We start from the raw sequence: 26,402 nt of genomic DNA, 5'->3' as shown, positions 1-26,402 counted from the left end.
GAGGGGAACAGTGCCCTGGAAGTGTAGAGGGATCTGAAGAGTAGAGATGAGATTAGATTGGGCAAGGATGGCCTAAGACAAGGGAAGGAGAATACTATTAGAAAAGGGGGGGGGGGGGAAGAAATGTTAGTGGGCGAGGGAGGAATCTACTACAATGATCTAGGAGTATGTGCTCCATGAGGTCAGGGTGTTTGTTTTTTTAAACTATTTTGATCCCTGCTATATCTTAATGCCTAAAACAATGTCTGGCATATGGTAAGCATGCAGTAAGGTTTTGTTGAATAAAAATGTAATGGATGGTAGAATTAAAGCTATTTCAGTCAAAGCTGTTCAAAACATCTTGGTTATCTGCTCCTGGGACTATGTTGGGATTGCATTTCCCCACTCCCTTGAAGCAGGTTTGACCATGTGATCTGCCTTGATCAGTAAAATGTGAGCAGAAGTGAAATGTGTCTTTTTTGGATGGAAGCTTTAGACCAGTGAGGTATTCCCACATTCTGTTTCCTTCTGGCACCATCGAGTGGCAGTGGCAGAGCTGGTAGTTCCTTCAGCAACTTGGATGACAGCTACGTTGGACTTGTTGCATGAGCATGACTTAAAACTTCTGTTGTAAGTCAATGAGATGTTGGGGATTTTCTGTTAGTGTACAGTAATCTAACCTATGTTGACTACAGATATTTATATTAATTTTCATCTGGTTGGAATCCTCATATGGCCAAAGGCACTTGAAGGAGGAGGCTGCCCACTTGTCTCCTGCTTATATATTTGCTCTGGTGTTGCCTTAACATTAGTTAAGAGAGGAGTCTTAGAAATGAGGTCTCAGGCAAGAGAAAGATAGGAGAGGGGATGAAGGGTTATTATAATTATTTTTAAATTTCCAGCCATAAATTTGTAGAAAGGATTGTATTTGTTTAATGTTTAGTATATAGCAGTTTCAATCACATTTCCCCCATTCTGGGCATACCACCATAAGAAGTGCTTGGGAACAAAGACCAGATAAGTAAAAGACCTGTTGTATGTACTTCCACAGATCATAGACTTAGAGTTGGAAGGGTCTTGAGAGATTCTTTGACCAAGTTATCTGGTCTGTGTTTTTATATTCTAATATGGATACCCTAGAATAAATAGCAAGTAGAGATAAGCACCTAAATAAACATAATGGCATTTATTTTATAATGGCTTTTTAAATAGTTAAAGGCAAATGCAAATTCTTAAAGTATATTCAGGCAAAGGATCAGACAATTTAAGAACAGAAGCTGGGAGTAGAAGAGTTGTTAAAAAATTGGATACTTTGAAGCCAAGTAATCCTCTTTGACTTTGTAAGTTTGCTTCTATAGCAGATACTGATAGTAGGCAAAGGCCTGTTAGGCTTTGGTGTTTTAGTTTTAAGGTCCTTCGTCCCACCCCAGAAGGCTAAGATCATTCATTGACATTAGTTTGCACAATGAGCCTCCTTGAGTTCCATATCTTGAGAGGGATCCCTGGTAACTTTTAGGGCTCCCCTACATCAGGAGCAAGGGCATTGTCAATGAATATGAACAAGCAGTTAAGCTGTAACCTTTGGCCTTTTCTGCCCTAGAAACTTAGTAGCTTTGATGAGAGCTTGAGACATGATCTTAGGGGAGGATGAATTTGCTATGACAACACCTCTCTGTGCCAGGGTTAAGAGATAGTCCTAGGTGAATGTAAATAGAGCTCAACCTTTCCCTTCTCTCCAAAAGCAGCTAGGTTTTGGCTGAGGAGATGTGAGGTTGGCTGGATTCCAGGTAACTCAAGTTACTCACTTGACCCTAGAGAGGAGCAAAGTAGGCAAGAGGCATTGAGGAGGGGGAGGTGGAGAGTTGTCAGTGCATGTGATCAGGCCAGATGACCCATGTCAACGTTTAACCTGATAAGCAGTAGAGTGGAAGATGGAAGAGAAAACCAGATAAGTAACCTTTATATGTTTAAGTCTCTCACCTCAAACTTGCTTTGTACATCCAGACTCCTTTTCTGATAGGGGGCCAAGTTCTTATATAGGAAGGGAAGGAAAATCCAGTTTCTATAGAATGGGAAGATGGGGCAGAGTGAAGTTATTTATTTAACTGTTTTATTTCTTTCTTTGTCATTTTATAACTTTACTGAATATTCTTAGGCTTGACTCACAGTGCCTGTATTTCTCTTGGCTTGGCGGTAGGCTAAGTGACAGAAAGCAGGATGATTAAGGGAAGAAAGGAGTGCTTGAGGAGATCTGTGTGGCCAATGCAGTTTCAGGGAACTGTCATAAATGTAGGAAGCTGGTACCCAAACTAGGCTACATAGAAGACTTACTTCTGTTATATGGTGGATCACTGAAGACCAAAGGTAAAGCATAAAGCCATCTTTATTCTTATAAATCATTCCTTGTAATTCATTTTATTTACCTAGTTGTTGTTCAAAACAAAACATGGGCTAATGTTAATTAAAATTTAAATTAATTAAGGATCCCTCTCCAGGCAACACAGTATCAGCACTGGGTTTGGTAGGAGTGGGTAACATTTGGAGGTAGAGAAATTAGAAGGATGCTGGGAAGGTTTATTTTAAGTTACTTACTGTCCCATCTTAGTTTTCCTTTTCCTCCCTTGAAGTATGTGGAAATGAAGAAGGAATATGTATCTTTTCCTGAGTCTAGGCCTTGAACTTGACTTTTATGAAGTTAAACATGAAAGATGGTAGAGGAAATGGAATAAATAGGACATTTCTAGAGATTGTTGATATGGATGGAGGGTGCTCTGAGCAGTAATCTGCTGGTCCAGTTAAGTTGTAACTGCATGCTTTTATTCAGGCCAAAGAACTCCATGATTGACCTATAAGATGGAGGTAGTTGGAGACATCAGGATTTGTATCAGGGTGATAAGGAGGAAACTGTATTCATGGTCACTAAGAGTGAGCATGGGAGGCCTCTGCCTTTTTGTGGCTTCCAGAGGCATACATCCAGATCTCCTTAATTAGGTCAGATCCCCCAGTGTGCAGGTTCTCAGCATCCTGTACCATTCCTTGGTACCACTTGTCCCCTTTTGCCTTCCTCTTTTTTCCTTTTATTAGTTTATTGTTTCCAATCATACTGTAAACCCCATGAGGTCAAGGCACAAGTCTGTTTTTTCTTACTATTTTACCCCCAGTACCTATATATTCACAGGTACATAGCATATAATTAGTAAATACTTGCTGAAAGGAGCATGAATGAATTGGAAACATTCAGTGGATCCACTTTATCTTGCAGAAGTATAGCGTTATCTCCAACTTACTGATTAAGGTGGGCTTACTTTCCAAGCTCCTGGATGAAAACCTGCTCCAATAGCTTTTGGTCCAATGGATATTGAAGGATTTTAAAGACTAGTACAGAGCAGTGAGGTAGATCACTGGGCAAGAATAGCTTTACCCCCCCCCCCCCCATTTTTTTATTAGTGTAATCCTCACTGTAGAATTATAGTTTTGGTGATTAACATTCCTTTCTTTCACTAGAATGGTCTCATGTTTCTGTAAAGTCTGTTCAAGTCTTTCAGTATAGTCATCATCTGAATCTGTAATGAGGACTCTGTGATTCTCAGGTTGGTTACAAGTCCTTGCCTTCCCCAATATGATTTTTTACCCACTGTCTACCCCTGTAAGTGCTGACCAGTCACAGATATCTGAAAAGGCATTGTCATCCTTGTTGTTTTTGGTCTGTGATGCTTCTGGGTCTCACTACGATTTAAAGGGAGCAGATGTGGGTGGAGGCCTTGAGTGGAGATCTTGGCGTTCTTATGACTCTCCAGTCATCTGGCTGCAGTTCCTGTTATAGTGCTATTCTGTCCAATAATAGCGGTGTCACTTTTAGCAAAGCTAAATTATTTGCACTTGACTATGATTGCTCTACTAGTGAACTAGAAGCTTAAGAGAGTGCTTAGAGATTTTTCTGTATGTCAAGTCTGTAGAACTGAGTACATTTATCGAAAACTTAAAAGTTGACTGAGCTTTAAGGAATTGTCTACACAAGGGCAAGAAGATAAGTATGAAACAAACATTCTGTTTGGGGTGGAGACTGGAAATGTAAAATTTCAGAAATATTGGTGCCTTAAAAAAATACTGTTTTTTTAGGGGTGCCTGGGTGGCTCAGTTGGTTGAAGGTCCAACCCTTGATTTTGGCTCAGGTCATGATCCCAGGGTCGTAGAATTGAGCCCTGTGTCAGGCTGTGGGCTGAGCAGCCTGCTTAAGATTCTGTCTGTCTTTGTCACTCGCATGTGCTCTCTTTCTCCCTTTTTCTAAAAAATAAATTAAAAAAGTACTGTTTCTTAAAGGATATTTGGTAGAGAATTGGAAGTACCAAGATGTATACAACTAGAAAAAATTGAGGGGAAGGGGAGATAGTATTAATTAAAGCCTTTTAAAAATTGAAACATTCTTTAATTCAAAAGTTTGTTTGCAGACTTTAACTTTAAAATGTTTTGCACAAACTGGTAAGGTACAGAATCTTTCGGAGTCTGCTTGTTTGTTTTTTTCCTTGATTTCTGAGAAGCAGACAAAAGCTTGCAAAGAGAAGAAACTATCTCTGTTAGAGTAAAACAAAACTGTTAGGCTATTAATGTTGTTGACAACATTAATCAGATACAAGAAGTGCTCATATTTACTAAAAGAACTCAGTGATAGTAAATATCAATTTTTGTGAAATTGTTGCCATAAGGATCCTTTATCTAGACTCTTGAGTTATCAGTATCATCAGTTCCTCTTTCACACAGTTATAATGTTTGTGGATTTCTTGAAAGTGGTTTGCTCAGATTGTGGCAAGTAGCTGTACCTTATATTTTTCAGAATCTTGTATTTCCGCATGTGAGGTATGTGGCAATATGAAGAAGGCAGGAAATAAAGGCAGATTCCCTATTGTACAAAAGCTTCACTACTGTGAAACAGCTCATGTGTTTGAGAGTGCTAGCAGTTCTCTTAAGCCACAGCTGAAGGTGATTGAAAATTGTCACATAATTCAAATTCAGAATGGACTGCTTTATTTCATGTCTGTCATTGCCTTTAAATGATTAGCCCTTTGAATAAATGAATATTGCACTTGTCCCACTTCCAATTTCTTCAGACCCATTCAGAAAATAACACTGTACGTACACCTTTGCCAGCTATTAGATCAAAAAGCAGCAACAACAAGCCTTTTCATATAAGAGTTAGCCTGTATTACATGCGTTAAATGAGCTACTACATTGGCCACCTAGTTGTGTCTCAGACAGGAGACACATACTCACCCTCAGGGGCTTTGATGTGCTAGCCCTTCTGTCCACAACAGTTACTCCCACACAGCACCCCTGAGGCCCACCTGCTTTGGGGCTTTGCTGTCAATATCACCTCACTAGAGACATTCCCTAACCACTCTCCCTGTGCCCTTTCTCTTTTATTTTCTTTACATCAGTTATTGCCATCTAGCATCTGTGTTTTGCTTATTTGTCAGCCAGTCTTCCCCCACTATATGAGCTCTTCACATACATACCTCCCAGTTCTGTTAAATTCTTAATAATTTGTCATGCCTCCATACATATTTTTTAAAAAGAATTAAAGATGTAGTTGTAGCATACTGTGTAACCCCACCCTGTTGGTAATCCCTTCTCTCATTGCTCAAAGTAATGATTATCATGAATTTGTTACTTACCAATCATGTTTTTAATACATTTGCCTTATATCTGTATTTATATCTATCTATATAGACATAGATATATAAAGTAACATTGTGCCTGTTTATGAACCTGAAATAACTGGTTTCAGCATGTCCGTTTCTATCTTCAGTTTGCTTTTTTAAATTGAGTGTATGGCGATTTCAACCATCTATTCATTTTTACTATTATATAGTGGTTCCCTATATGAATATAGTTCATTTATTCTCCAATTGTTGAAAGTTTAGGCTGTTTTTAATATTTTGCCACTACAAAAAAAAGTGGGCATTTTTTCATTTGCAAGTATTTCTCTAGGGAATGTTTTTTGAAGAAAAATTACCAAATCATAGGTATGCTACTTATTCATATACATATTTATTTATTCCAAAGTGCTCTTTCTCATTCTTTTACTCATTTAAACTCACCAATATTGTATGAAAGTCCTTGTTTTTCCACATTCCTCCTCAGATTTGATATTAGCAAACTCTTAAAAATGTTTTTCTAATCTGAAATGTTTTCTTCTCGAATAATTTGATTTTTCTAATTACCGGTAGAGTTAAACACCTTTATTGGTTTATTCACTGTTCAGGTTCACTCTTTTGTAAACTGAAGAGCATGCTCTGCAGATTTCTTATTTGTACTATTAGATTTTTGTTTATTCGATATCGATTGGCATAGTTAATAAGTAAATATGTTTTTTTAACAAAGACTAACACATTGCAGGCTCATTATGTTTTTTTGTTTGTTTTAGGGAAATGTTACTAATGTTGTCCTCAAAAAGTTCTAAAGAGCTCTGTAAAACAATTATGAACCTTCCTTCATTCATTGCCATTTAAGAAATGATACAACCTAATGACTGTAAATACTATAAAGTATCTAGTATGGTGGGATCTAGAGTCAGAGCTAGTACATGTGAATTGCTTACAACATGGATAGCTATTTTTGATTGAGGGTCATCTTTCCATTTGGTGACTATAAATAAATAAGTTCAATGTACCAGTAGTTGTTTATAGCTAAATGCTCAGTTCGTGTCATTTAACAAAGGTGTAAGAAGAGCATTTCCTGCAATGGTGACTCTTTCCTTCTTTTTTCTCATCCTCTAGGTTGTATCAGAGTAAGATGGACGGTAGCTTTGATTGTGATTGTGGTGAGCTGGAGCCACCTGATCACTAACAAAAGACATCTTCTGTTAACCAACAGCCACCAGGGCTTCCTGTTGAAATACACAGCAACAAAGGAAGAAAAGAGGCAAAACGGAAATAGTGCTTACCAGCACCTTAGAATGATGCTGCTCAGGACCAGTCCAACACTGAATGTATCTGCACTGTGAGGAGAATGTTCATAGAAGCCTGTTGTGTGCATATTTATTCACATTTTTGTTAAATGTTAAATCGTTTAGCACAGTAAATCTGAGTGCATAGTATGTCATTTCATTCCGTTTGAGTTTCTTGAGTGTTTTCTGTAAATGTCTGCAGAGTTGCTGCCCCTTTCTTGAACTATGAGTACTGCAATCTTTTTAATTCTCAATATGAGTAGAGCTTTTTGAGCTTTAAATCTAAGGGGAACTCAACGGGCCTGGTTGGCATATGCAATGAACATCAAGAAATCATCTTGCTGTGGAAGCAAAATTATTTTTCTTTTCCTTTTTTGAAAGATCTTTCCTTTTGATGTCAGTTTTCTTCCTTGTTTACACAAGTTCAACAATTCGAAAGGAAAAGGCAATAGTAGAGGTTTCAAAATGGCAGAGAAATTTGAAAGTCTCATGAACATTCATGGTTTTGATCTGGGCTCTAGGTATATGGACTTAAAACCATTGGGTTGTGGAGGCAATGGCTTGGTTTTTTCTGCTGTAGACAATGACTGTGACAAAAGAGTAGCCATCAAGAAAATTGTCCTTACTGATCCCCAAAGTGTCAAACATGCTCTACGTGAAATCAAAATTATTAGAAGACTTGACCATGATAACATTGTGAAAGTGTTTGAAATTCTTGGTCCTAGTGGAAGCCAGTTAACAGACGATGTGGGCTCTCTTACCGAACTGAACAGTGTTTACATTGTTCAGGAGTACATGGAGACAGACTTGGCTAATGTGCTGGAGCAGGGCCCTTTACTGGAAGAGCATGCCAGACTTTTCATGTATCAGCTGCTACGTGGGCTCAAATATATTCACTCTGCAAACGTACTGCACAGAGATCTCAAACCAGCTAATCTTTTCATTAATACTGAAGACTTGGTGCTGAAGATAGGTGACTTTGGTCTTGCACGGATCATGGATCCCCATTATTCCCATAAGGTAGGTGCAAAGCCAGCTGAGACAGATCTTTAAACTGATGTGTATCATCAGGAATAGGTCTTGTATTTTCTTTTATATTATGACAGATGTTTTTCCTTAACTGTGTTAAACTTTCCATGGTACCTTTTTTTTCTGATACAGATCTTTCAGTCAGAATCTGTGTTTAAAAGGAAGGTGGAGTGGGATCCTAATTACATAAAAATTCTTAAAAGTGTATGGTTATTTATTATAACTGAAACTCTCCCTTATTTAAAAGTGGGATATATTCTTTTTTTTTTTTTTTTTAATTTTTTTTTTAACGTTTATTTATTTTTGAGACAGAGAGAGACAGAGCATGAACGGGGGAGGGTCAGAGAGAGGGAGACACAGAATCCGAAACAGGCTCCAGGCTCTGAGCTGTCAGCACAGAGCCCGACGCAGGGCTCGAACTCACGGACCGTGAGATCATGACCTGAGCCGAAGTCGGACGCTCAACCGACTGAGCCACCCAGGCGCCCCTAAAAGTGGGATATATTCTTAAGTGTGTAGGGCAGAATTGTGGCTCTATCTGAAGTTAAGAGGGGATGCTATTAGAACTTTTATGTCTTGTGTCCCTTTGAGTCTCTAGTATTCTGTTATGCCTTATTTAGGCACACTTAATTTAGTTTGCTATCTAAATTTGCATGAAGATAAAATGGGAAGTAAGAATAGCTAAAGGGACTCATAGTAACTGTACTTTAGGTAACATTTTGCCTTCATAGAAGAAGTGAGTATTTTCTGAGTTGAACTTTGGTTTTTTAACTTTCAAATGAAATTATCTGTGGGATCCTGATCTTTAAAATATTGAAGTGGAGCTGCTTTGGTTATAAAGAACCCCTAGTTAACATCTACCTTCATAATTTTTCAAGGTTGTTTTGAGGATGAAGTAACACAATATATGTATAACTGTTTTTGTTAAATGCTTTATAAATGTAAAGTAGCAAAATTGATTAAGAGTGGGATATGTAGTAGAGCCAGTCCCGTGGGTTGTCAGTAAAGAGCTTGGCATTAGTTTAGAAGTAGCACCTTTGGTGTTCTTCTCTACCTTTCCCTCATTGATTTGAAACATGCCTGCTCCTTAATTAAGACCTGAAGTGAAAAATAGCTCCTCTTTTGAAACATGTTTTGAAAGTGTGACCTAGAATCAGCACTAAATTCTTACAGTATATTTTGGTGAGCAGACTTCATGTGAACATCATCTTATAGATTATATATCCCAGGGGGAGTTTAAGCTCCTATTTAGCCAGAAAAGTATAAGCGCCTTAAAACTATAGAAACCAACTGCATTTTGTTAGGATCTCACAATTCGTTTTTATTGTTTTTTGTTTTGTTTTTAAGATCAGGGATTCAAGTTTTGTACTGTTCTTCAGCTAAAGAAAAAAACTGAACTATGTTTTTGTTTCTTTTTCAGGGTCATCTTTCTGAAGGATTGGTTACTAAATGGTACAGGTCTCCACGTCTTTTACTTTCTCCTAATAATTATACTAAAGCCATTGATATGTGGGCTGCAGGCTGCATCTTTGCTGAAATGCTGACTGGTAAAACCCTCTTTGCAGGTTAGAGATTTTAAAATATATGGAAAATTATCCAAAAGAGAAATAATTTTGCATGTATCTATGAAGCAAGATTTATATAAGATTTAAAACAATTGTAGTCTGGAATATTAAGAGAGAAAATGGTGTTTTTAATATTTAAAAAATTTAAAAAACTTTTTCATATATTCACTGAATTGTTCACACAGCAAATATAGTCAGAATTTTAGTGTTCTTTTGTATTTATCTTAAACATAATGTTGTGTGTTTTTTTGTACAATGTCTGTTTTTTTGAAAGAGATAGTGTGAGCAAGGGAGGGATGGGAGGTGGGGCTGGGAGAGAATCCCAAGCAGGCTCCACCCTGTCAGTGCAGAGACCCATGTGGGACTCCATCCCATGAACCATGAGAAACCTGAGCCAAAATCAAGAGTCAGATGCTTAACCAACTGAGCCACCCAGGCACCCCAAACATAATGTTGTATTTTTAGATTTATAATACTTGTTGGTAATCTGTGGTAAATGATACCTGAGTTGTATAATGCTGTCAGTATTTGTCACTCGTAGTCAAAATTTTTAGCTATTGTTGAAAACCCAGTAATTCTTTGTCCACTATCATCCCTGTTGCCTGAACTGCTGTGTCCTGTTGCTTGACTCCTTTGACCTTTCAGAAACAAGGAATTTTTTGCTGAGTTTGATGCTATGAGATTTTTCACTACATAGAAATAGTGAAGAATTTTGGTGAGAGGAAGAGAAAGAAAAAAGTGGTAATGTAAATGAGGGTATGAGCCTGAATCAGTGAGAAAAGTTTGATGACAGAAATCGTGTACATGCAAGAATTGGTGCAAAAAGTTGGATGGAAGCAAGGTGTCAAATAATGAAGATATCTATGTCTAGTTAAGATGGGGCCAGAATACTTAGAAAGTAGGCAGAAGAATTCCATTTGGAAAACCAGGAAGTAGTAAGGTACTGAAGATTTTTTAGTTAGAGAAGTGACATGATGGTGATTTAGGTCTTTTCTCTCTTTGGACATTATTGTTTTTCTCTCTAACCAATCTTACTTAGAGTGGCCCTCCCACCACTCCCAGATTATGCTAAGAGCAGAAGAAAGGGCAGGGTCTGCTTACAAAAGAAGGATTACTAAAAGAAAGATAAGGGTGCATAGGAGAACACTATTGAAGAAAGGATGGTATGACTAAATGCCCTTACTTTTCTCTTTTAATGCTGACATTTGCACTACTCAGCTTACGTAACATTGACCAATCATTTGTAGTTTTCCCTGTAAATTTATCTGAAATTTCTTCTGATATGTCTCATAGTGATTGAATTTCAATTTAGAAAACTGAGAAAATACCAGTTATTTGTGGAAACTAAATGCTTGAGTGGATTGAATCTTTTCCTAGAAACAATACTGTAATTGGAGGTTATATTCCTGATATTCAAGTACCTTCCAACATATGTAAAATAATTACTGTATTATTTGTTGCTGTATGACCAGCTGTCTCAAAATGTAGTTGCTTAAACAACAAACATTTATTATCTCATATTTTGTATGTGTCAGGAATTGGGAGGTGACTTCACTGGGTGGTTCTAACTCAGATTTGTTTAGTCAAGGTGTTGGTTAGGTCTGCAGTCATCTGAAGGCTTGACTGGGGCAGGAAGATCCACTTGTAGATAGCTTACTCGCATGACTTACTAGGAAGCCTCAGTTTGTCATCATATGGGCTTCTCTATAGGATTGCTTGAATGTCTTCATTATGTTGGCTTCATGAAGCTGGCTTCCCCCAGAATGAATGATCCAAAAGAGAGCAAGGAGAAAGCTTCTGTATCTTAAAAAAAAAAAAAAAAAAGTCCTATCAGTATGTAATTCACATGCCATACACTTCACCCATTTAAGATATACAGTTCAATATTTTGCAGCATATTCACAGGATTGTATAACCATCTAATTTTGGAACATTTTTGTCCCCCCTAAAAGATAGCCTGTAACCATTAGCAGTTACTTTCCATTTCCCCTTTCTTCTAGCTCCTGACAAACACTAAGCTACTTTATTTCTCTGTAGATTTGCCTGTTCTGGGTATTTCATGTAAATAAGTTATGTAACAAGTGGCCTTGTGACTGACTTCTTTCACTTAATGTAATATTTTGGAGGTTCATCCATGTTATAACATGTATTAGTATGTCCTCTTTTTGTGGCTAAATAATTCCACTCTGTGTATGTGCCACACTTTGGTTATACATTCAGCAGTTTATGGAAATTTGGGTTATTTGTCCTTCTTGGTTATTGTTAATGATGCTACTACCATGTGCATCAGTGAACAGTTTTTGTGTAGTTTTATGTTTTCCATTCTGTTGGATTTGTATATTACTTAAGAGTAGAATTACTGTGTCATATGATAACTCTATGTTTAACTTTTTGAAGAAATGCTAGACCATTTTCCAAAGTGGTTGTAACACTTTACATTCCCACCAGCAGTGTATGAGGGTTCTATTTTTCCACATTCTCACCAACATTAATTAAAATGTAGTCTGTCTTATATTCTTTTTTTTTTTAATTTTTTTTTTCAACGTTTTTTATTTATTTTTGGGACAGAGAGAGACAGAGCATGAACGGGGGAGGGGCAGAGAGAGGGAGACACAGAATCGGAAACAGGTTCCAGGCTCCGAGCCATCAGCCCAGAGCCTGACGCGGGGCTCGAACTCACGGACCGCGAGATCGTGACCTGGCTGAAGTCGGACGCTTAACCGACTGCGCCACCCAGGCGCCCCTGTCTTATATTCTTTTTGAATATGAAGTAGTATCTTATTGTGGTTTTGATTTGCATTTACCTAATGACTAATAATGTTGAGTGTGTGTTTATTGACAATGTGTCATTTTTGGAGAACTATCTAGATCCATTGCATATTTTTGTTTTTTAATTATTTAATGCTTATGTTTGGAGAGAGAGAGAGCATGAGCATGAGCAGGGGAAGGGGCAGAGAGAGAGGGAGACACAGAATCCAAAGTAGGTTCCAAGCTCTGAGCTGTCGGCACAGAGCCCAACGCGGGGCTCAAACCCACGAACCATGAGATCATGACCTGCGCTGAAGTTGGACACTTAACCGACTGAGCCACCCAGGTGCCCCTTCATTGCATATTTTTAAATTGGGTTGTTTGTATTTTATATTTGAGGTATAAGAGTTCTTTATATATTCTGGATACAAATCATTTAATCAGAAAAATGATTTGAATATATTTGAATATATTTTCTCCCATTCCACAGGTTCTCTTTTTACTTTCTAGATGGTGTCTTTGGAAACAAAAGATTTTAGTTCTGATGAGGTCTATTTTACCTATTTTTTTTCTTTTGTCACTTTTGCTTGGTGTCATATATGTGAAATTATTGCCTGAGCCCTAAGAATTTTATAGTTTTAGCTTTTGAATTTAGGTCTGTGATCCATTCTGGGCTAATTTTTGTATATGGTGTGAGGTAGGATTTAACTTTATTATTTTGGATGTAGATATGCAGTTATTCCATCACCATTTGCTGAAAACATTATTCTTTCTGATTGAATTATTTTGGCCCTCTTGTCAAAAACCAGTTGACCCTAAATGCAGCATGTCATTTTGTGACCTAGACTCAAAAGTGACACACTGTCATTTCAGCTTTATTTTATGCATTAGAAATGTCATCTAAGTATACCTCACACTCAAAGGGAGGGAAGTTGGATTCCACCTTTTGAAGGGAAGAGTACCAAAAAATTTGTGGACATTTTTTTTTTTTTTTTTTTTTTTAAGTGGGTTCTACAGGGCACCTGCATGGCTCAGTCGGTTAAGTGTTTGCTGTGGCTCGGGTCATGATCTCATAGTTAATGAGTTCGAGCCCTGCATTGGGCTCTGTGCTGACAGCTCAGAGCCTGGATCCTGCTTCAGATTCTGCATCTACCCGTGTCTCTGCTCCTCCTCCACTCACATTCAGTATCTTTCTCTCTCAAAAATAAACGTGAAAACAGCATAAAATAAAGTGGATTCTACACATAATGAGGGGCTTGAACTCAGGATCCTGAGATCAAAAGTTGCATGGTCTAATGATCGAGCCAGCCAGGCACCCAAATTTGTGGACATATTTTAATGCTGCCACAATAATGAATATTTTATCAGGAAAACTAGCTTGTTTATAATTGTTATATCATGCTCTAAGTCATTTGAAATGGGGTCAGAACTTAATGCTATATTGATTTTTCATTCAACATATTCAGAATTGTTCAAGTATAGCAATAAAAATAATTGGATTAAACAACACCTTTAAATAACAATATTTTGATCTTACACCCATGTAAACTTTAAACAGTTAATGAGAATTATATGTGAAATGATTTGAAAGATCCAGTTTTAATTCTCTTCTCCTTTATTGGTAAATTTGTGAGCCATTCAACAAAAGCAGCATGAGGGAGATGTTTATTAGATAGAGGCCTCAAATGAACAGAGCAATAAAAGACACCCACTGAAATGTCTAATACCATCTCAAATTTAACCTATCCAAAACTGAACTGGTATTTCTCCCTGCTTTCTTTTTCTGCTGTCTTCCTCATCTGTGTAAACCAGATCCACTTTTTAGTTGCCAAGGCAAACATCTTGGCTTCATCTTTCACTTTGGTCAGTACAGAGTCTATGGACTCTTCCTTTGAAATATATTCAGAATCTAACTGCTTGTTATTATCTCTATTAGCTTCCCACCTCCCTGTGGTTCAGTCAACCACTGTGTCTCTCCTGGTCTATTGCAGGATTTTTAACTGTCTTTCCTGCTTTAATATTTGCTGTCTGTAGCCTAATTACCACATAGTAGCCATAGTATTCTCTGAAAACATAAATCAGAACATGCCATTTTTCTACTTGAAATTCTGTAATGTCTCCCTATCAAATTCAGGATAAAGTATACCCTTTGTGTTCTGGTACCATTCTGACTTTATCTTCTATTCCCTGCAGCCATTCTGTTTCAGCTACACTTAACTAATTGTTGTTTCTTGGACAAGCCCTCTGTCTCCTATGGGCCTTTGGGGCTTTCCCCATCTTTCTGTAACTCCTTTCCTCCATATGAATGCATGGTGTGTTCTCCAACTTCTTTAATTTTCAGCATTTCCAAGGAAGGAGGCCTTCCTTGGTCATCCTGCATAAATTAATAATCCTGCCCCTAACACTGCTATTTATCCTCCCTGCTTACTCTATTTTTCTTCATGGCATTTGACATAAATGTTGACAGTTATTATCTGTTTTTCTCCACTAGATTGTAAGCTCCGTGAAGACAGAGGTTTGGTCTTTTTTGTTTCATAGGTGTATTTCTTTTAACTTTTTTTTTTTTTAATGTTTATTTTTGAGAGAGACAGATTGTGAGTTGGGGAGGGGAAGAAAGCAAGGGAGACACAGCATCCAAAGCAGGCTCCAAGCTCTGAGCTGGCAGCAAAGAGCCTAACATGGGGCTCAAATTCACAAACCGGTGATATCATGACCTGAGCCCAAGTCAGCCACTTAACCGACTGAGCCACCCAGGTGCCCTCATAGCTGTATTTTAAAGTACCTTGCTCATAGTAGGAACCCCAAGAAAAATTTGGGAGATTGAATGGATTCTAGAAATTCATGGAAAGGCAAACTGAATGGTTTTCTTTAGTCACCATTTAGCTTAAAGTTCCCCCTTTTATTTATTTAGTTTTTAATGCTTATTTATTTTTGAGAGAGAGAGAGAGACAGAGTGTGAGTGGGGGAAGGGCAGAGAGAGAGGGAGACAAAAAATCCAAAACAGGCTCCAGGCTCCAGGCTCTGAGCCGTCAGCACAGATCTGGACACGGGGTCGAACTCACAAACTGTGAGATCATGACCTGACCTGAGCCAAAGTTGGGCACCCAACCTACTGAGCCACCCAGGCACCTCTTCCCGCTTTTATTTCTTTAATACTGGTTCTGAAATGGCTACCTGAGTGTAACCTATAACTATAAAACTTCTTGTTGTGCAGATCTGGTCCAACCATCCATTTTACTGGTGATGAAATGAAGCCTTTATCATCTTAAGTATGCCCAGAGGTATAGCCAGTTAATTAGCGATACAGCCACGACTAGAATCCATGTGTCTTGAATCCCAGTTCATTGCTTTCTTCACTACTTTATGATGCCTTAATTTGAGGCTAAACATAAAGGGTCAGTTTCTTATGGCAACAAAGCAGCCAAAAGTAAATATGTCAGTGAGCTGAAATTGGAATAGATCTGCTTTTTGAGTAGATTGATGATATTCAAAGTAAAGAAACATGCTGATTAAAGATTCAGTTAAAACCGTTTTCCTCCCAGTGGTCATTATAGTATTTAAGTTAGTTTCCTATAACTTTAGAATGTCTTTTGCAAATAAGTAAGCATTGAGGAATATGTTTATATTGTATTTGATGTTTATCTAATTTCAGGTGCACATGAACTTGAACAGATGCAGCTGATTTTAGAATCTATTCCTGTAGTACATGAGGAAGATCGTCAGGAGCTTCTCAGCGTAATTCCAGTTTACATTAGAAATGACATGACTGAGCCACACAAACCTTTAACTCAGCTGCTTCCAGGAATTAGTCGAGAAGGTATTGTTACTCAAGAGTAACCATCATGTAATGGGGTGTATGTGTGTGCATGTGCGTGCACACGTGTGCACATGCATGCATGCAAGCAGGATCTCTATATTCCCAAAAAGTCTTTAGACATTAAGATATATCTAAAATTTCAACCCTTACTTTCCCTTTCCCTGACTCTTAGAGAGGGATATCTTTTTTTGTTCCTCTGAATAATTTTTCAGATTGAATAAACTGAACCCCTGTCCTGGTTCTAACTCCATCTATTTTTTTAGCTTGCACCTCTGATTCTCTGGCATAGGTGAGCATCTAGAAACCCTGTCCCTCATTAAGCTAGAATGTTCTGTGAGGGTTATATGATAAGTAAGTTGGGTATGAATATGCATGTTATTTACATATGAAAGTGAATTGAGTTGGGAGAAAGCAAAGGCTTCTGGGCAAGGAAGTAGAGGAAAGAGCAAAACTCCATATGAGCAAACACATTACATAAGAGTTTGCAGGTTCGTGTTAGGAATATTAGGTGCTAAATATGAGAATTTGTGCAAGCTTGAAAGGGGTAGGAACTTAGAATCAAAACTTTGTTGACCATTAACATAATAATTTTATGTTTCAAAAAAGAGTGACATGTCTTCAGGATTTGTTGATATAAATAATATACAAAAGTCTTTAACTCTTGTAGTGGTTACCTGTAGTAAGATAATTTTTTTAAAATTTTATTTTTAAATAATCTCTGCACCCAATGTGGGGCTCGAACTCAACCCCCAGATCAAGAGTTGCATGCTGTATTGACTGAGCCAGCCAGGTGCCCCAGGATAACATTTTTTTAAGGATGAGCATTGGACATAAGGAAAATCTTTCTTAAAAGTTGATTGTGTCTTATATTTTTAAGAATTATATTAAGATACATCAATGTCAGTATTGTATGGTTCTCTCATGAATCAAGTTAGGGATATATAGTTGTTTCTCTTAATTACATATCCATTATTCATGTTACCCACTCTGATCACTATATGTGGTTTGGGTTAGTGTGTATCAAAGTGTTTTAAAGTAGCAAGTGTTTTGAGAAATAGGCACTGGATGGGGATATCATAATGACATTTTGTTTTCTTGTGCTTAGAACCTATATAGTAAATGCCTAAGTAATGAGGAAGCAGCTGTATTTAATTTCAGCAGGTTTTGTAGGCTTCCTTTTCAGTAGTTCTACATTCCTAACCAGTCTTCAAGTCTTATCTTCACATTCAGATTCCAGTGCGCTGTCTTGCTCCTGACCTTGTAGCCATGTCATGACACCCTTTTTCGTAACTGAACAGTAGTCACGTAGCATTGGACTGTGCCTCAGAATCCTCTGTGGGAGAATTTTTTTTGAGAGAGAGAGTGAACGAGAACGAGAACACAAGATGGGGACAGGGGCAGCAGAAGAGAGGGAGAGAATCTGAAGCAGACTCTGTACTCAGCTTGATGCTATGACCCAGGGAGCATGACCTGAGCTGAAATCAAGAGTCCGATGCTCAACTGACTGAGCCACCCAGGTGTCCCAAGTGGGAGCTTCTTAAAAATGCAGACTGTTCAGTCAGAATCCAGAGGTAAGGTGGGGAGTAGAGCAGGTGTCTGTTTTTAAAGCCCTCTACAGGTGTGGCCCCACTCAGCCAGGTTGAGAGACATTGCTCAGGAATAACCTTGATTGGCTTTGAGCCGTTGTCGCTATTGCTGTGTCTTATCCACAGAGGCAAGCTAGTAATAATGTAGGACATTGCTGTTGAAGCATTTGCAGGCTAGCCAAACTTGAATCTTCTATTTCCCCTACCCTCATTAGGGTCAGGACCATGTCTTAGTTGGTTTTGAATCAACTTGAATATTTGCCTGATGGCTGGGATTTTTCATAATGCGTTGAATGTATGTCTTTCATAATGGGTTAATTAACCATCAGCCAAAGATCCTTGGTATTCACAAGTAGCGGAACTATGCTTATATACAAGTGCATTGCAGAGTTTTTAAATTTCCTGAGACTAAAGATACATTGTGTAGATGTGCTCTACACCAGTTTCTTCTTAATCAAGATTAACATTGGAGTTTTATTTTTGGAACAGAGCACATTCTGAGGCAATGGGGACTTCATAAGAAATACATGTTCTTTTCTCCCACTCTGTTCATGATCTTCAGAGGAAAAAGTCAAACAAGATTAAGTACATATGAATTAACATGTAATAATGAAGACAATTAAGAACCCTAGTGGTCTTTCTTTTTTTTTTTTTTAATTTTTTTTTTTAATGTTTATTTATTTTTGAGACAGAGAGAGACAGAGCATGAATGGGGGAGGGCCAGAGAGAGAGGGAGACACAGAATCCGAAACAGGCTCCAGGCTCCGAGCTGTCAGCACAGAGCCCGATGCGGGGCTCGAACTCACGGACTGTGAGATCATGACCTGAGCCGAAGTCGGACGCTTAACCGACTGAGCCACCTAGGCGCCCCAGAACCCTAGTGGTCTTCATCTTTCAGTGAAATAATCTTTTTTCATTTCCCCCTATACTTATCTCTCATCCTCCCTTTTGCTTTCTCACATCAAAATTTTTTTTATGTCTTAGCACACTTCAACACCATCATAGCAAATAGATTTATTTCCTTTAGAGCAGTGCTGTCCAATAGAACTTTCTGTAATTATGGAGATAGTCTATGTATGTGTATATTGCATGCACTTGGGAGCTCAGCCTAGCTAGTTTCTTTGTTATCTCTATCTCTTTCCACCTGCTGCCTACAGTTCCCAAATGCTAGGGATTTGAGTATATTCCTCTTGTGTATTGGGATATGTATCTCCCTTCTCTCTGAGAATGGTGATTGTGCTGGGTCAGCCCTTCATAACTGTGCCTTAGAGTCTCTCTTGCCTTGTGACACATGGTCCCTGGGCTAATTAAGATAGACTCTTTTGCAAGACAACCAAGAACAGCTTAATGTATTGTGAAATGACTTCCTAGATTAGGGTAATATGATAAGAGGGGGATAAGGGGGAGGAGAGGAAGAGGCCTCAGCCCTGGGCCACTGCAGGGCCTGAATAGCAGTGAGTCTTAGTTTCTATAGTCTTTATTGGAGTGATTGAGTATTGAATGAGATAATGTATATGAAAACACTTTGTAAAATATAAAAGGCTGTAAAAAATCAGCTATTGTTTACATTAATGAGAAATCGGGAATTGAAAATGGAAGAATTATCTTTTCCTTAGAGACAGAGGTAAAGATACGAGGGTGTGTGACAGGCCATAGTGAAGAACTAGGGACTGAGGTAAATGTGAAGCGGGTTTATCTGTTGAGAATGATAGTGTAAAGAGATGGTGTGGAACATTGCTGAGCAATAGCAAAGGCCAAATTGCAATTCCACAGTATGAATTTGTAGTGAGCCGTGGGTGTGATTTTGCTTGTAGCTTTCATCAGGCCTGTACGGCTAGGGAGCAGAGAAAGTAGATGGGGGAAATCACTCAAAGTTGAAGATTGGTATAAATCATAAGGCATACAAGTGTGTGGTGGTGTAAGGGCAACCTTCAGGCTGGTGACAGTGTGGTTCAGGCTGAGTTAGCAGCTTAGGAAGGCCCAGTGATTGATGTGAGACAGAGATCAACAAATTAGTACAGCAGCTAGTCAGTGAGATAAGGGAAGGAAAGGGGAAAGTGTTTTTTATTAAGCACTAGACACTATGCTTTACATTTAAGTTTTTATACCTTATAAGATATCTGTCAATATACCCATTTTATACATGAAGAAACTGAAGTTCAAGTTTAAGTAATCTGTCTAGCTCTTGACAGCTAGGGAGTAATTCAGTTAAGCTTGTGAGTTACAGAGCTGAGATTACGACCTATAGTATTAGGTCGAACCATATGAAATTGCTGTCATTTGCCCATTTTTGACTGACAAAAATAGAAGTTTCAGATGATTCAACTTAATATATTCTTTTTTTTTTTTTTTTTGTAACTGAGCATAATAAGAGATTGGGGTACATTTCACATATTTATTAAGATTATTGAATAGGTATCTTTTTAATCTGTAAATCAGTTTTATTTTACTGATAAATTAATTTACCTTTTAATTGTATAATCCCTTTTTTTCCCCTACATTGGTTGGCAGACCTCCAGTACAGTTAAGGTGTTTTATCTCTTTCTTTTGCAGCACTGGATTTCCTGGAACAAATTCTGACATTTAGCCCAATGGATCGGTTGACTGCAGAGGAAGCGCTTTCTCATCCTTACATGAGCATATATTCTTTTCCAATGGATGAGCCAATTTCCAGTCATCCTTTTCATATTGAAGATGAAGTTGATGATATTTTGCTTATGGATGAAACTCATAGTCACATTTATAACTGGGAAAGGTAAACTGATGCTAAGGTAGAAAAATACAATTTATTATATTTTCACAACAGTGTACTAATTACTATATGATCACGGCCCACTTATTATGTGAGTTTTATTTTTAAATTATGGTAAGACAATGTAGATCTCTTAAAAATTTACTGATGGGGGGCACCTGGATGGGTGGCTCAGTCAGTTCGGTGTCAGACTCTTGATTTTGGCTCAGGTCATGATCTCACTGTTTGAAAGTTTGAGCCCCGTGTGGGGCTCTGTGCTGACAGTACGGAGTTGGCTTGGGATTCTGTCTGCCCCTCCCTTGCTTGCTCGCTCTCTCACAATAAATAAATTTAAAAAAATAATTAGTGATGGTCCCTTGGGGTTTCTGCTAAACTTAATATCTTTGAATAGCCTTTATGTAATTTAAATATTAATAGTTACTATTTAAGATGTTGGATGACAAGACTCAACCTTAATCCAGTAAGGTATCTGCATAATGTCTCAAATCTTTCCATATAATCTCTTGTATCTTAGGATAGCAATTATTTTGATTCATGGTATATGCTATTCAAATCTGTTTTCCTAATGACATAAAATTAACCTTTGGGGGAAATCTGGGTGGCTCAGTTGGTTAAGCATCCAATTTCGGCTTGGGTCATGATCTCACGGTTTGTGAGTTTGAGCCCCATGTTGGGCTCTGTGCTGACAGCTCAGAGCCTAGAACCTGCTTCGGATTCTGTGTCTCCCTTTCTCTGCCCCTCCCCCTGCTCGTACTCTGTTTTTCTCTGTCTCTCTCAAAAATAAATAATAAACACTAAAAAAATTTAAAAAAAACTTCAGTTAACATAGGTCCAGTATAAGGGACTTTTCTGTTTTGAATAGTATAAAATATCAAGATGGATAACATCATACATTTGAGTTAAAGATTTTTTTCCCTCCACTTTCTTTTAGGATTTCTAAATTTCTGGAGAAATTTAGGTATAATTTTGCTTCAAAGTAAGGTTGTAGCATATAATAATGGATCGATGGTGTTTAAAATCTTCAGATAATTTTGATATTTAGCCACTAGGTGTTAAGTCACTAATGACAGTCGTAAAACTTTAAAATTTCATATATTTCTTTGTTTAAAAGAAAAATCATTAAATTAGTTTGTGAAGTCATTGCATTTTCCTCCTAAAATGTTCAGGTATTTGTATGTTTACACACCTCTGCCAATGACCATTTTGTCCACATGAACATTTCTACTACCTGTGTATAGTAGGTACATAACCAGATGTCTTCTAATATCTTTCCGAGTCTCTCCTCCCCATCCCCCAACCATTTGTGTGTGTCTCCCAGTCTGCTGCTACTTGGGCATGAATGGTCACCTCGCTGTGATATGTCAGTAAGAGGATACCGTATTTGGTAGTGCTTATACATGGAGGGGTTTTTTTTCTATTCATTATGAGTTCTAGGAAGCCTTCCTTTTTTTCTAGTCTGACTTGGTACCTGTACAGTGAAAATCTGTAAGAGACCTGATTAAGATTAGAGATTCATTTTGTGGCCACAAAGTGTTTTTTCTGTGTATGAAACTGTTGGACTTGAACCGTAGACATGCCAGTCACTCAGATGTTTATCTGCAGCTGTATTTGAGGTGGATGAAAAATAGAGAAAAGATGGAATAAGTGTAAAATGGTATCTCATCTTAAATTTAAAAATGGAGGGCTTAGAATTTTGTTATAATCATAGGCTTCATTGGTAATTACCAAAATTGCCTTTTATTACTTTATGTAGTAATAGATCTTACCTATCCATTAAAGTTAGGAGTTACGCTCCTGTTATCCCTGCATAGACCTAGCAGAATGCTTTCACCTAAAAGGCACTCAGTGAATTTGAAAATGAAATCATACCCCTGCACTAACAGTAATGTATTCATTTTTTTCAGGTACCACGATTGCCAATTTTCAGAGCATGATTGGCCTATACATAACAACTTTGATATTGATGAAGTTCAGCTTGACCCAAGAGCTCTGTCTGATGTCACTGATGAAGAAGAAGTACAAGTCGATCCTCGAAAATATTTGGATGGAGATCGTGAGAAGTATTTGGAGGATCCTGCTTTCGATACGAATTACTCTACCGAGCCTTGTTGGCAGTACCCAGATCATCATGAAAACAAATATTGTGATCTGGAGTGTAGCCATACTTGTAACTACAAAACAAGGTCATCATCTTATTTAGATAACTTAGTTTGGAGAGAGAGTGAAGTTAACCATTATTATGAACCCAAGCTTATCATAGATCTTTCCAATTGGAAAGAACAAAGCAAAGAAAAGTCTGATAAGAAAGGCAAGTCAAAATGTGAAAGGAATGGATTGGTTAAAGCCCAGATAGCTCTAGAGGAAGCATCACAGCAACTGGCTGAAAAAGAAAGGGAAAAGAATCAGGGATTTGACTTTGATTCCTTTATTGCAGGAACTATTCAACTTAGTTCACAACATGAACCTACTGATGTTGTTGATAAATTGAATGACTTGAATAGCTCAGTGTCCCAACTAGAATTGAAAAGTTTGATATCAAAGTCAGTAAGCCGAGAAAAACAGGAAAAAGGCATGGCAAATTTGGCTCAGTTAGAAGCCTTGTACCAGTCTTCTTGGGATAGCCAGTTTGTGGGTGGTGGGGAGGACTGTTTTCTTATAAATCAATTTTGTTGTGAGGTAAGGAAGGATGAACAAATTGAGAAGGAAAACACTTATACCAGTTACCTGGACAAGTTCTTTAGCAGGAAAGAAGATACCGAAATGCTAGAAACTGAGCCAGTAGAGGATGGGAAGCTTGGGGAGAGAGGAAATGAGGAAGGATTTCTGAACAACAGTGGGGAGTTCCTCTTTAACAAGCAGCTCGAATCCATAGGCATCCCGCAGTTTCACAGTCCAGTTGGGTCCCCACTGAAGTCAATCCAGGCCACCTTAACACCTTCTGCTATGAAATCTTCCCCTCAGATTCCTCATAAGACATACAGCAGCATTCTGAAACATCTGAACTAAAACACTCAGCAGACATTTCTCTTTGTATTCTTCATGAAATGTGTTTTGTCTTTTTTATTACTAGTGTTTAAGTCATTTTTTTACTTGAATCATATGGTGTCATTTAGAAAGGATTTTATTAGTTCTTGGTTTTTAAAATCCAGACTTTTTTTCTACATGTGAGATGGTTTTCATTTTAACTGGCATGTCGTTTGCACACAAAAATAAAGAATAGAGCAAAATAATGCAATGCAGGAGGAGACAAAAGAAATGCACTAAGACAAGTAAAAAACATTCTCTCATAGAACAATGATCTGTTTTACAGGAAACAAAAATCTTGCCTTGAAATTTACACAGTGAGACTGTACATAATTGCATGAAAATATCTATTTTTTTCCTAAAACATTTTTCATTCATGAGTATTTTCAAGTTTTTCATACTGTACACATTTCTTAAAACACATGATACCAGCAGCAACTGAAAATGAATGCCGAATTTGGTACACATGTGTTATCTACCTCAAGGTAACAAAAGTATGTGGCAAAACATATACCATCCATAGTGCTTCACACATGCACTTCTATTTAGCCAGCGTTTATTGTAGTAAACTATTAATAAGATTCACGCACCGTTTATAAATGTTCTGGTATGCATTCTTTATAGTGAAGTGTTACTACATCACATCTTATTTATTTTAGAAAATCAGTATATTTTCTGTATTTAATTATAAAAAGTTGACTTAGTTTTTGAAATTTATTTGCAAATACACTTTTTCCATTTGGCACTATGGTTTGTTGCCTACTTAGCTGAATATATAATGTCGGCTCATCCTAAGGCTGTCCACGTACTTAATTTACTTTCGTATTCATTTTAAGTAAAGCGCTCACTGTGTATAGGAATTTGTATTTTGGAGGTGCTTGATCTATCTACAAAGAAACATTAGGAATTACTTTATTATAAAATGCTCCTAGAAGTCTTAACTGTGTTTATTTTTAAACAAAACAAAACAAATTGTAATGTTAGACTTGTGTGCATGGAAGTAATTAAGGTACATCATTATTGTAGTTTAAAAGTTGTACATGATAAGACATATTTTGTTTTTACTGTATGTTTTTACTGAATGATCTGTTCCCCATCCCAAGGCAAGCATGAATAAAATTAGGTTAAATATAGCATGTGGTGTTGGAGTCTCTTAGAATTTGTTTCATCTATTTTATTTTATTGAATACTGTCGGTATCTTTAGTTATCCTGTTCAAAGAAAAGGACAAATAAACATGGCCAGCAACTATGGCTCCTGTTGAACTCTTTAGGGTAGTGCAGGAAAAGTAAAAATTACTAGCAAATTCTTTATCTAGTCTCACCTTTCAGCAAAATTGTGGCTGTACTTTAGACTATGTTAGGCTAAACGGCTTCAAAAAAAAAAGCTTCTTTGTCTCTACACAGAAATCTTGTTGATTTACCTTCACACATTAAAATGGAATAAGGTTTTATATATTTCAAAACTATTAAGTGCCCTTGGAGGCTTTGAAGTACGCAGAGGAACCTCCTTTAAATGTATTTGCTCTACAGTATATCATGTTTCCTTTGTTCAAGAACTTACCTATTTACCTATCCAAATATAAAACCACTTTTCCTTTAACCTCCCTTTTCCATTTGTCTTCCTTATTTATATACGAAGCCAGTTCTATTAATATTCAGACTTCTACCTTCCCGGTGACCTATTCACTGATTTCATTTGGATTCTCAGAGCTTTTAAAAAATACAGGTATTTTCTGGATGAGTATCATTGTCACGTGTTGTGAATTTATACTCCAGTTAACCTTAAAAAGACAAACTCTTAGAGTGGAAGCTTTCAGCTTTTCACCATTGGATATTATGTTAAGCTGTGGATTTTCATATATGGCCTTTATTACTTTGAAGTAATTTCCTTCTGTTCCTATTTTGTTGAGTGTGTTGTTTTTTTTTAATCATGAAAAGGTGGTGTGTGAAATGCTTTTATTGCACATATTGAGATGATCCTGGTTTTTGTCCCTAATGTGGTGAATTACATTGATTTTCATATGTTGAACCATTCTTGTATTCCAGAAATCTCACTTGATTATGATCATGTAATCCTTTTAATGTGCTGTTGGACTTGATTTGCTTAGTGTTTTGTCTTAGGACTTTATGTATCAATACTCATTAGGTATATTGGCCTGTAGTTATAACACCATTGTCTAATTTTGGTATCAGGGTAATGCTGGTCTCATTGAATGACTTTGGAAATATTCTCTCCTCAATTTTTGGGAAGAGTTTGAGAAGAATTGTTAATTGTTTCACCGTTTGGTAGACTTCTCTAGTGAAGCCATCTGGTCCAAGGCTTTTGGGAGATTTTTGATTATTGATTCAGTCTCCTTACTAGGTCTGTTTGGATTTTTAATTTCTTCACAATTCACTCTTGGTAGATTGCATGTTTCTAGAAATGTATCCATTTCTTGTAGGTTATCTAGTTTGTTGGCATATAATTTGTTCATTATAGTCTCTTACCCCTTTTTATTTCTGTATCAGTTGTAACTTGTCCTTTTTTCACTTAAGATTTATGTTGTGTCTTTTCTCTTTTTCTCAGTGTAGCTAATGGTTTGTTGATTTTGTTGATCTTTTCTGTTCTCCATTTCTGCTCTAATTTTTATTATTCCCTTCTCATGACTTTGGATGTTTTTGGTCCTTTTCTAGTTCTTAAGATGTAAAGTTAGATTGTTGATTTGAGGTCTTTTTTATTTTTTATTATTTTCATTATTTTTTTGTTCCATGAATCTCACACTTTATTAAAAAATGCAAATCTGCAAGTAAGCTATAATGCCAGGTAGAATATTCCTTTAATAATATGAGTTATCTAGGGGCTCAGTCAAACATCCAATTTGGGCTTAGATCATGATCTCACAGTTTGTGAGTTTGAGTCCCACATCAGGCTCTGTGCCAACAGCTCAGAGCCTGGAGCCTGCTTCAAACTCTGTGTCT

At 37.3% G+C, this 26,402-nt stretch overlaps 1 protein-coding gene across 2 annotated transcripts in view; it reads left to right on the top strand.

Annotated features, from left to right (window-relative positions):
• MAPK6 (mitogen-activated protein kinase 6) overlaps positions 1 to 24,576 on the top strand; it is a 48,032-nt gene extending 23,456 nt beyond the window's left edge. For both annotated transcript variants that reach the window (XM_058737711.1, XM_058737710.1), the window contains exons 2-6: positions 6,753 to 7,942; positions 9,372 to 9,516; positions 15,917 to 16,081; positions 20,221 to 20,422; positions 22,324 to 24,576. In XM_058737711.1, the coding sequence (XP_058593694.1) occupies positions 7,388 to 7,942; positions 9,372 to 9,516; positions 15,917 to 16,081; positions 20,221 to 20,422; positions 22,324 to 23,425 (2,169 nt within the window). In that variant the 5' untranslated portion in view covers positions 6,753 to 7,387 and the 3' untranslated portion in view covers positions 23,426 to 24,576. The remainder of the gene's footprint in view (positions 1 to 6,752; positions 7,943 to 9,371; positions 9,517 to 15,916; positions 16,082 to 20,220; positions 20,423 to 22,323) is intronic.
• Positions 24,577 to 26,402: the final 1,826 nt, after the last annotated feature.

Source organism: Neofelis nebulosa, chromosome 7, assembly GCF_028018385.1.
Source record: "Neofelis nebulosa isolate mNeoNeb1 chromosome 7, mNeoNeb1.pri, whole genome shotgun sequence".
Lineage (NCBI taxonomy): Eukaryota > Metazoa > Chordata > Mammalia > Carnivora > Felidae > Neofelis > Neofelis nebulosa.
Note: the sequence above shows the minus strand (reverse complement) of the source record. Positions and strands in the feature narration are given on the sequence as shown.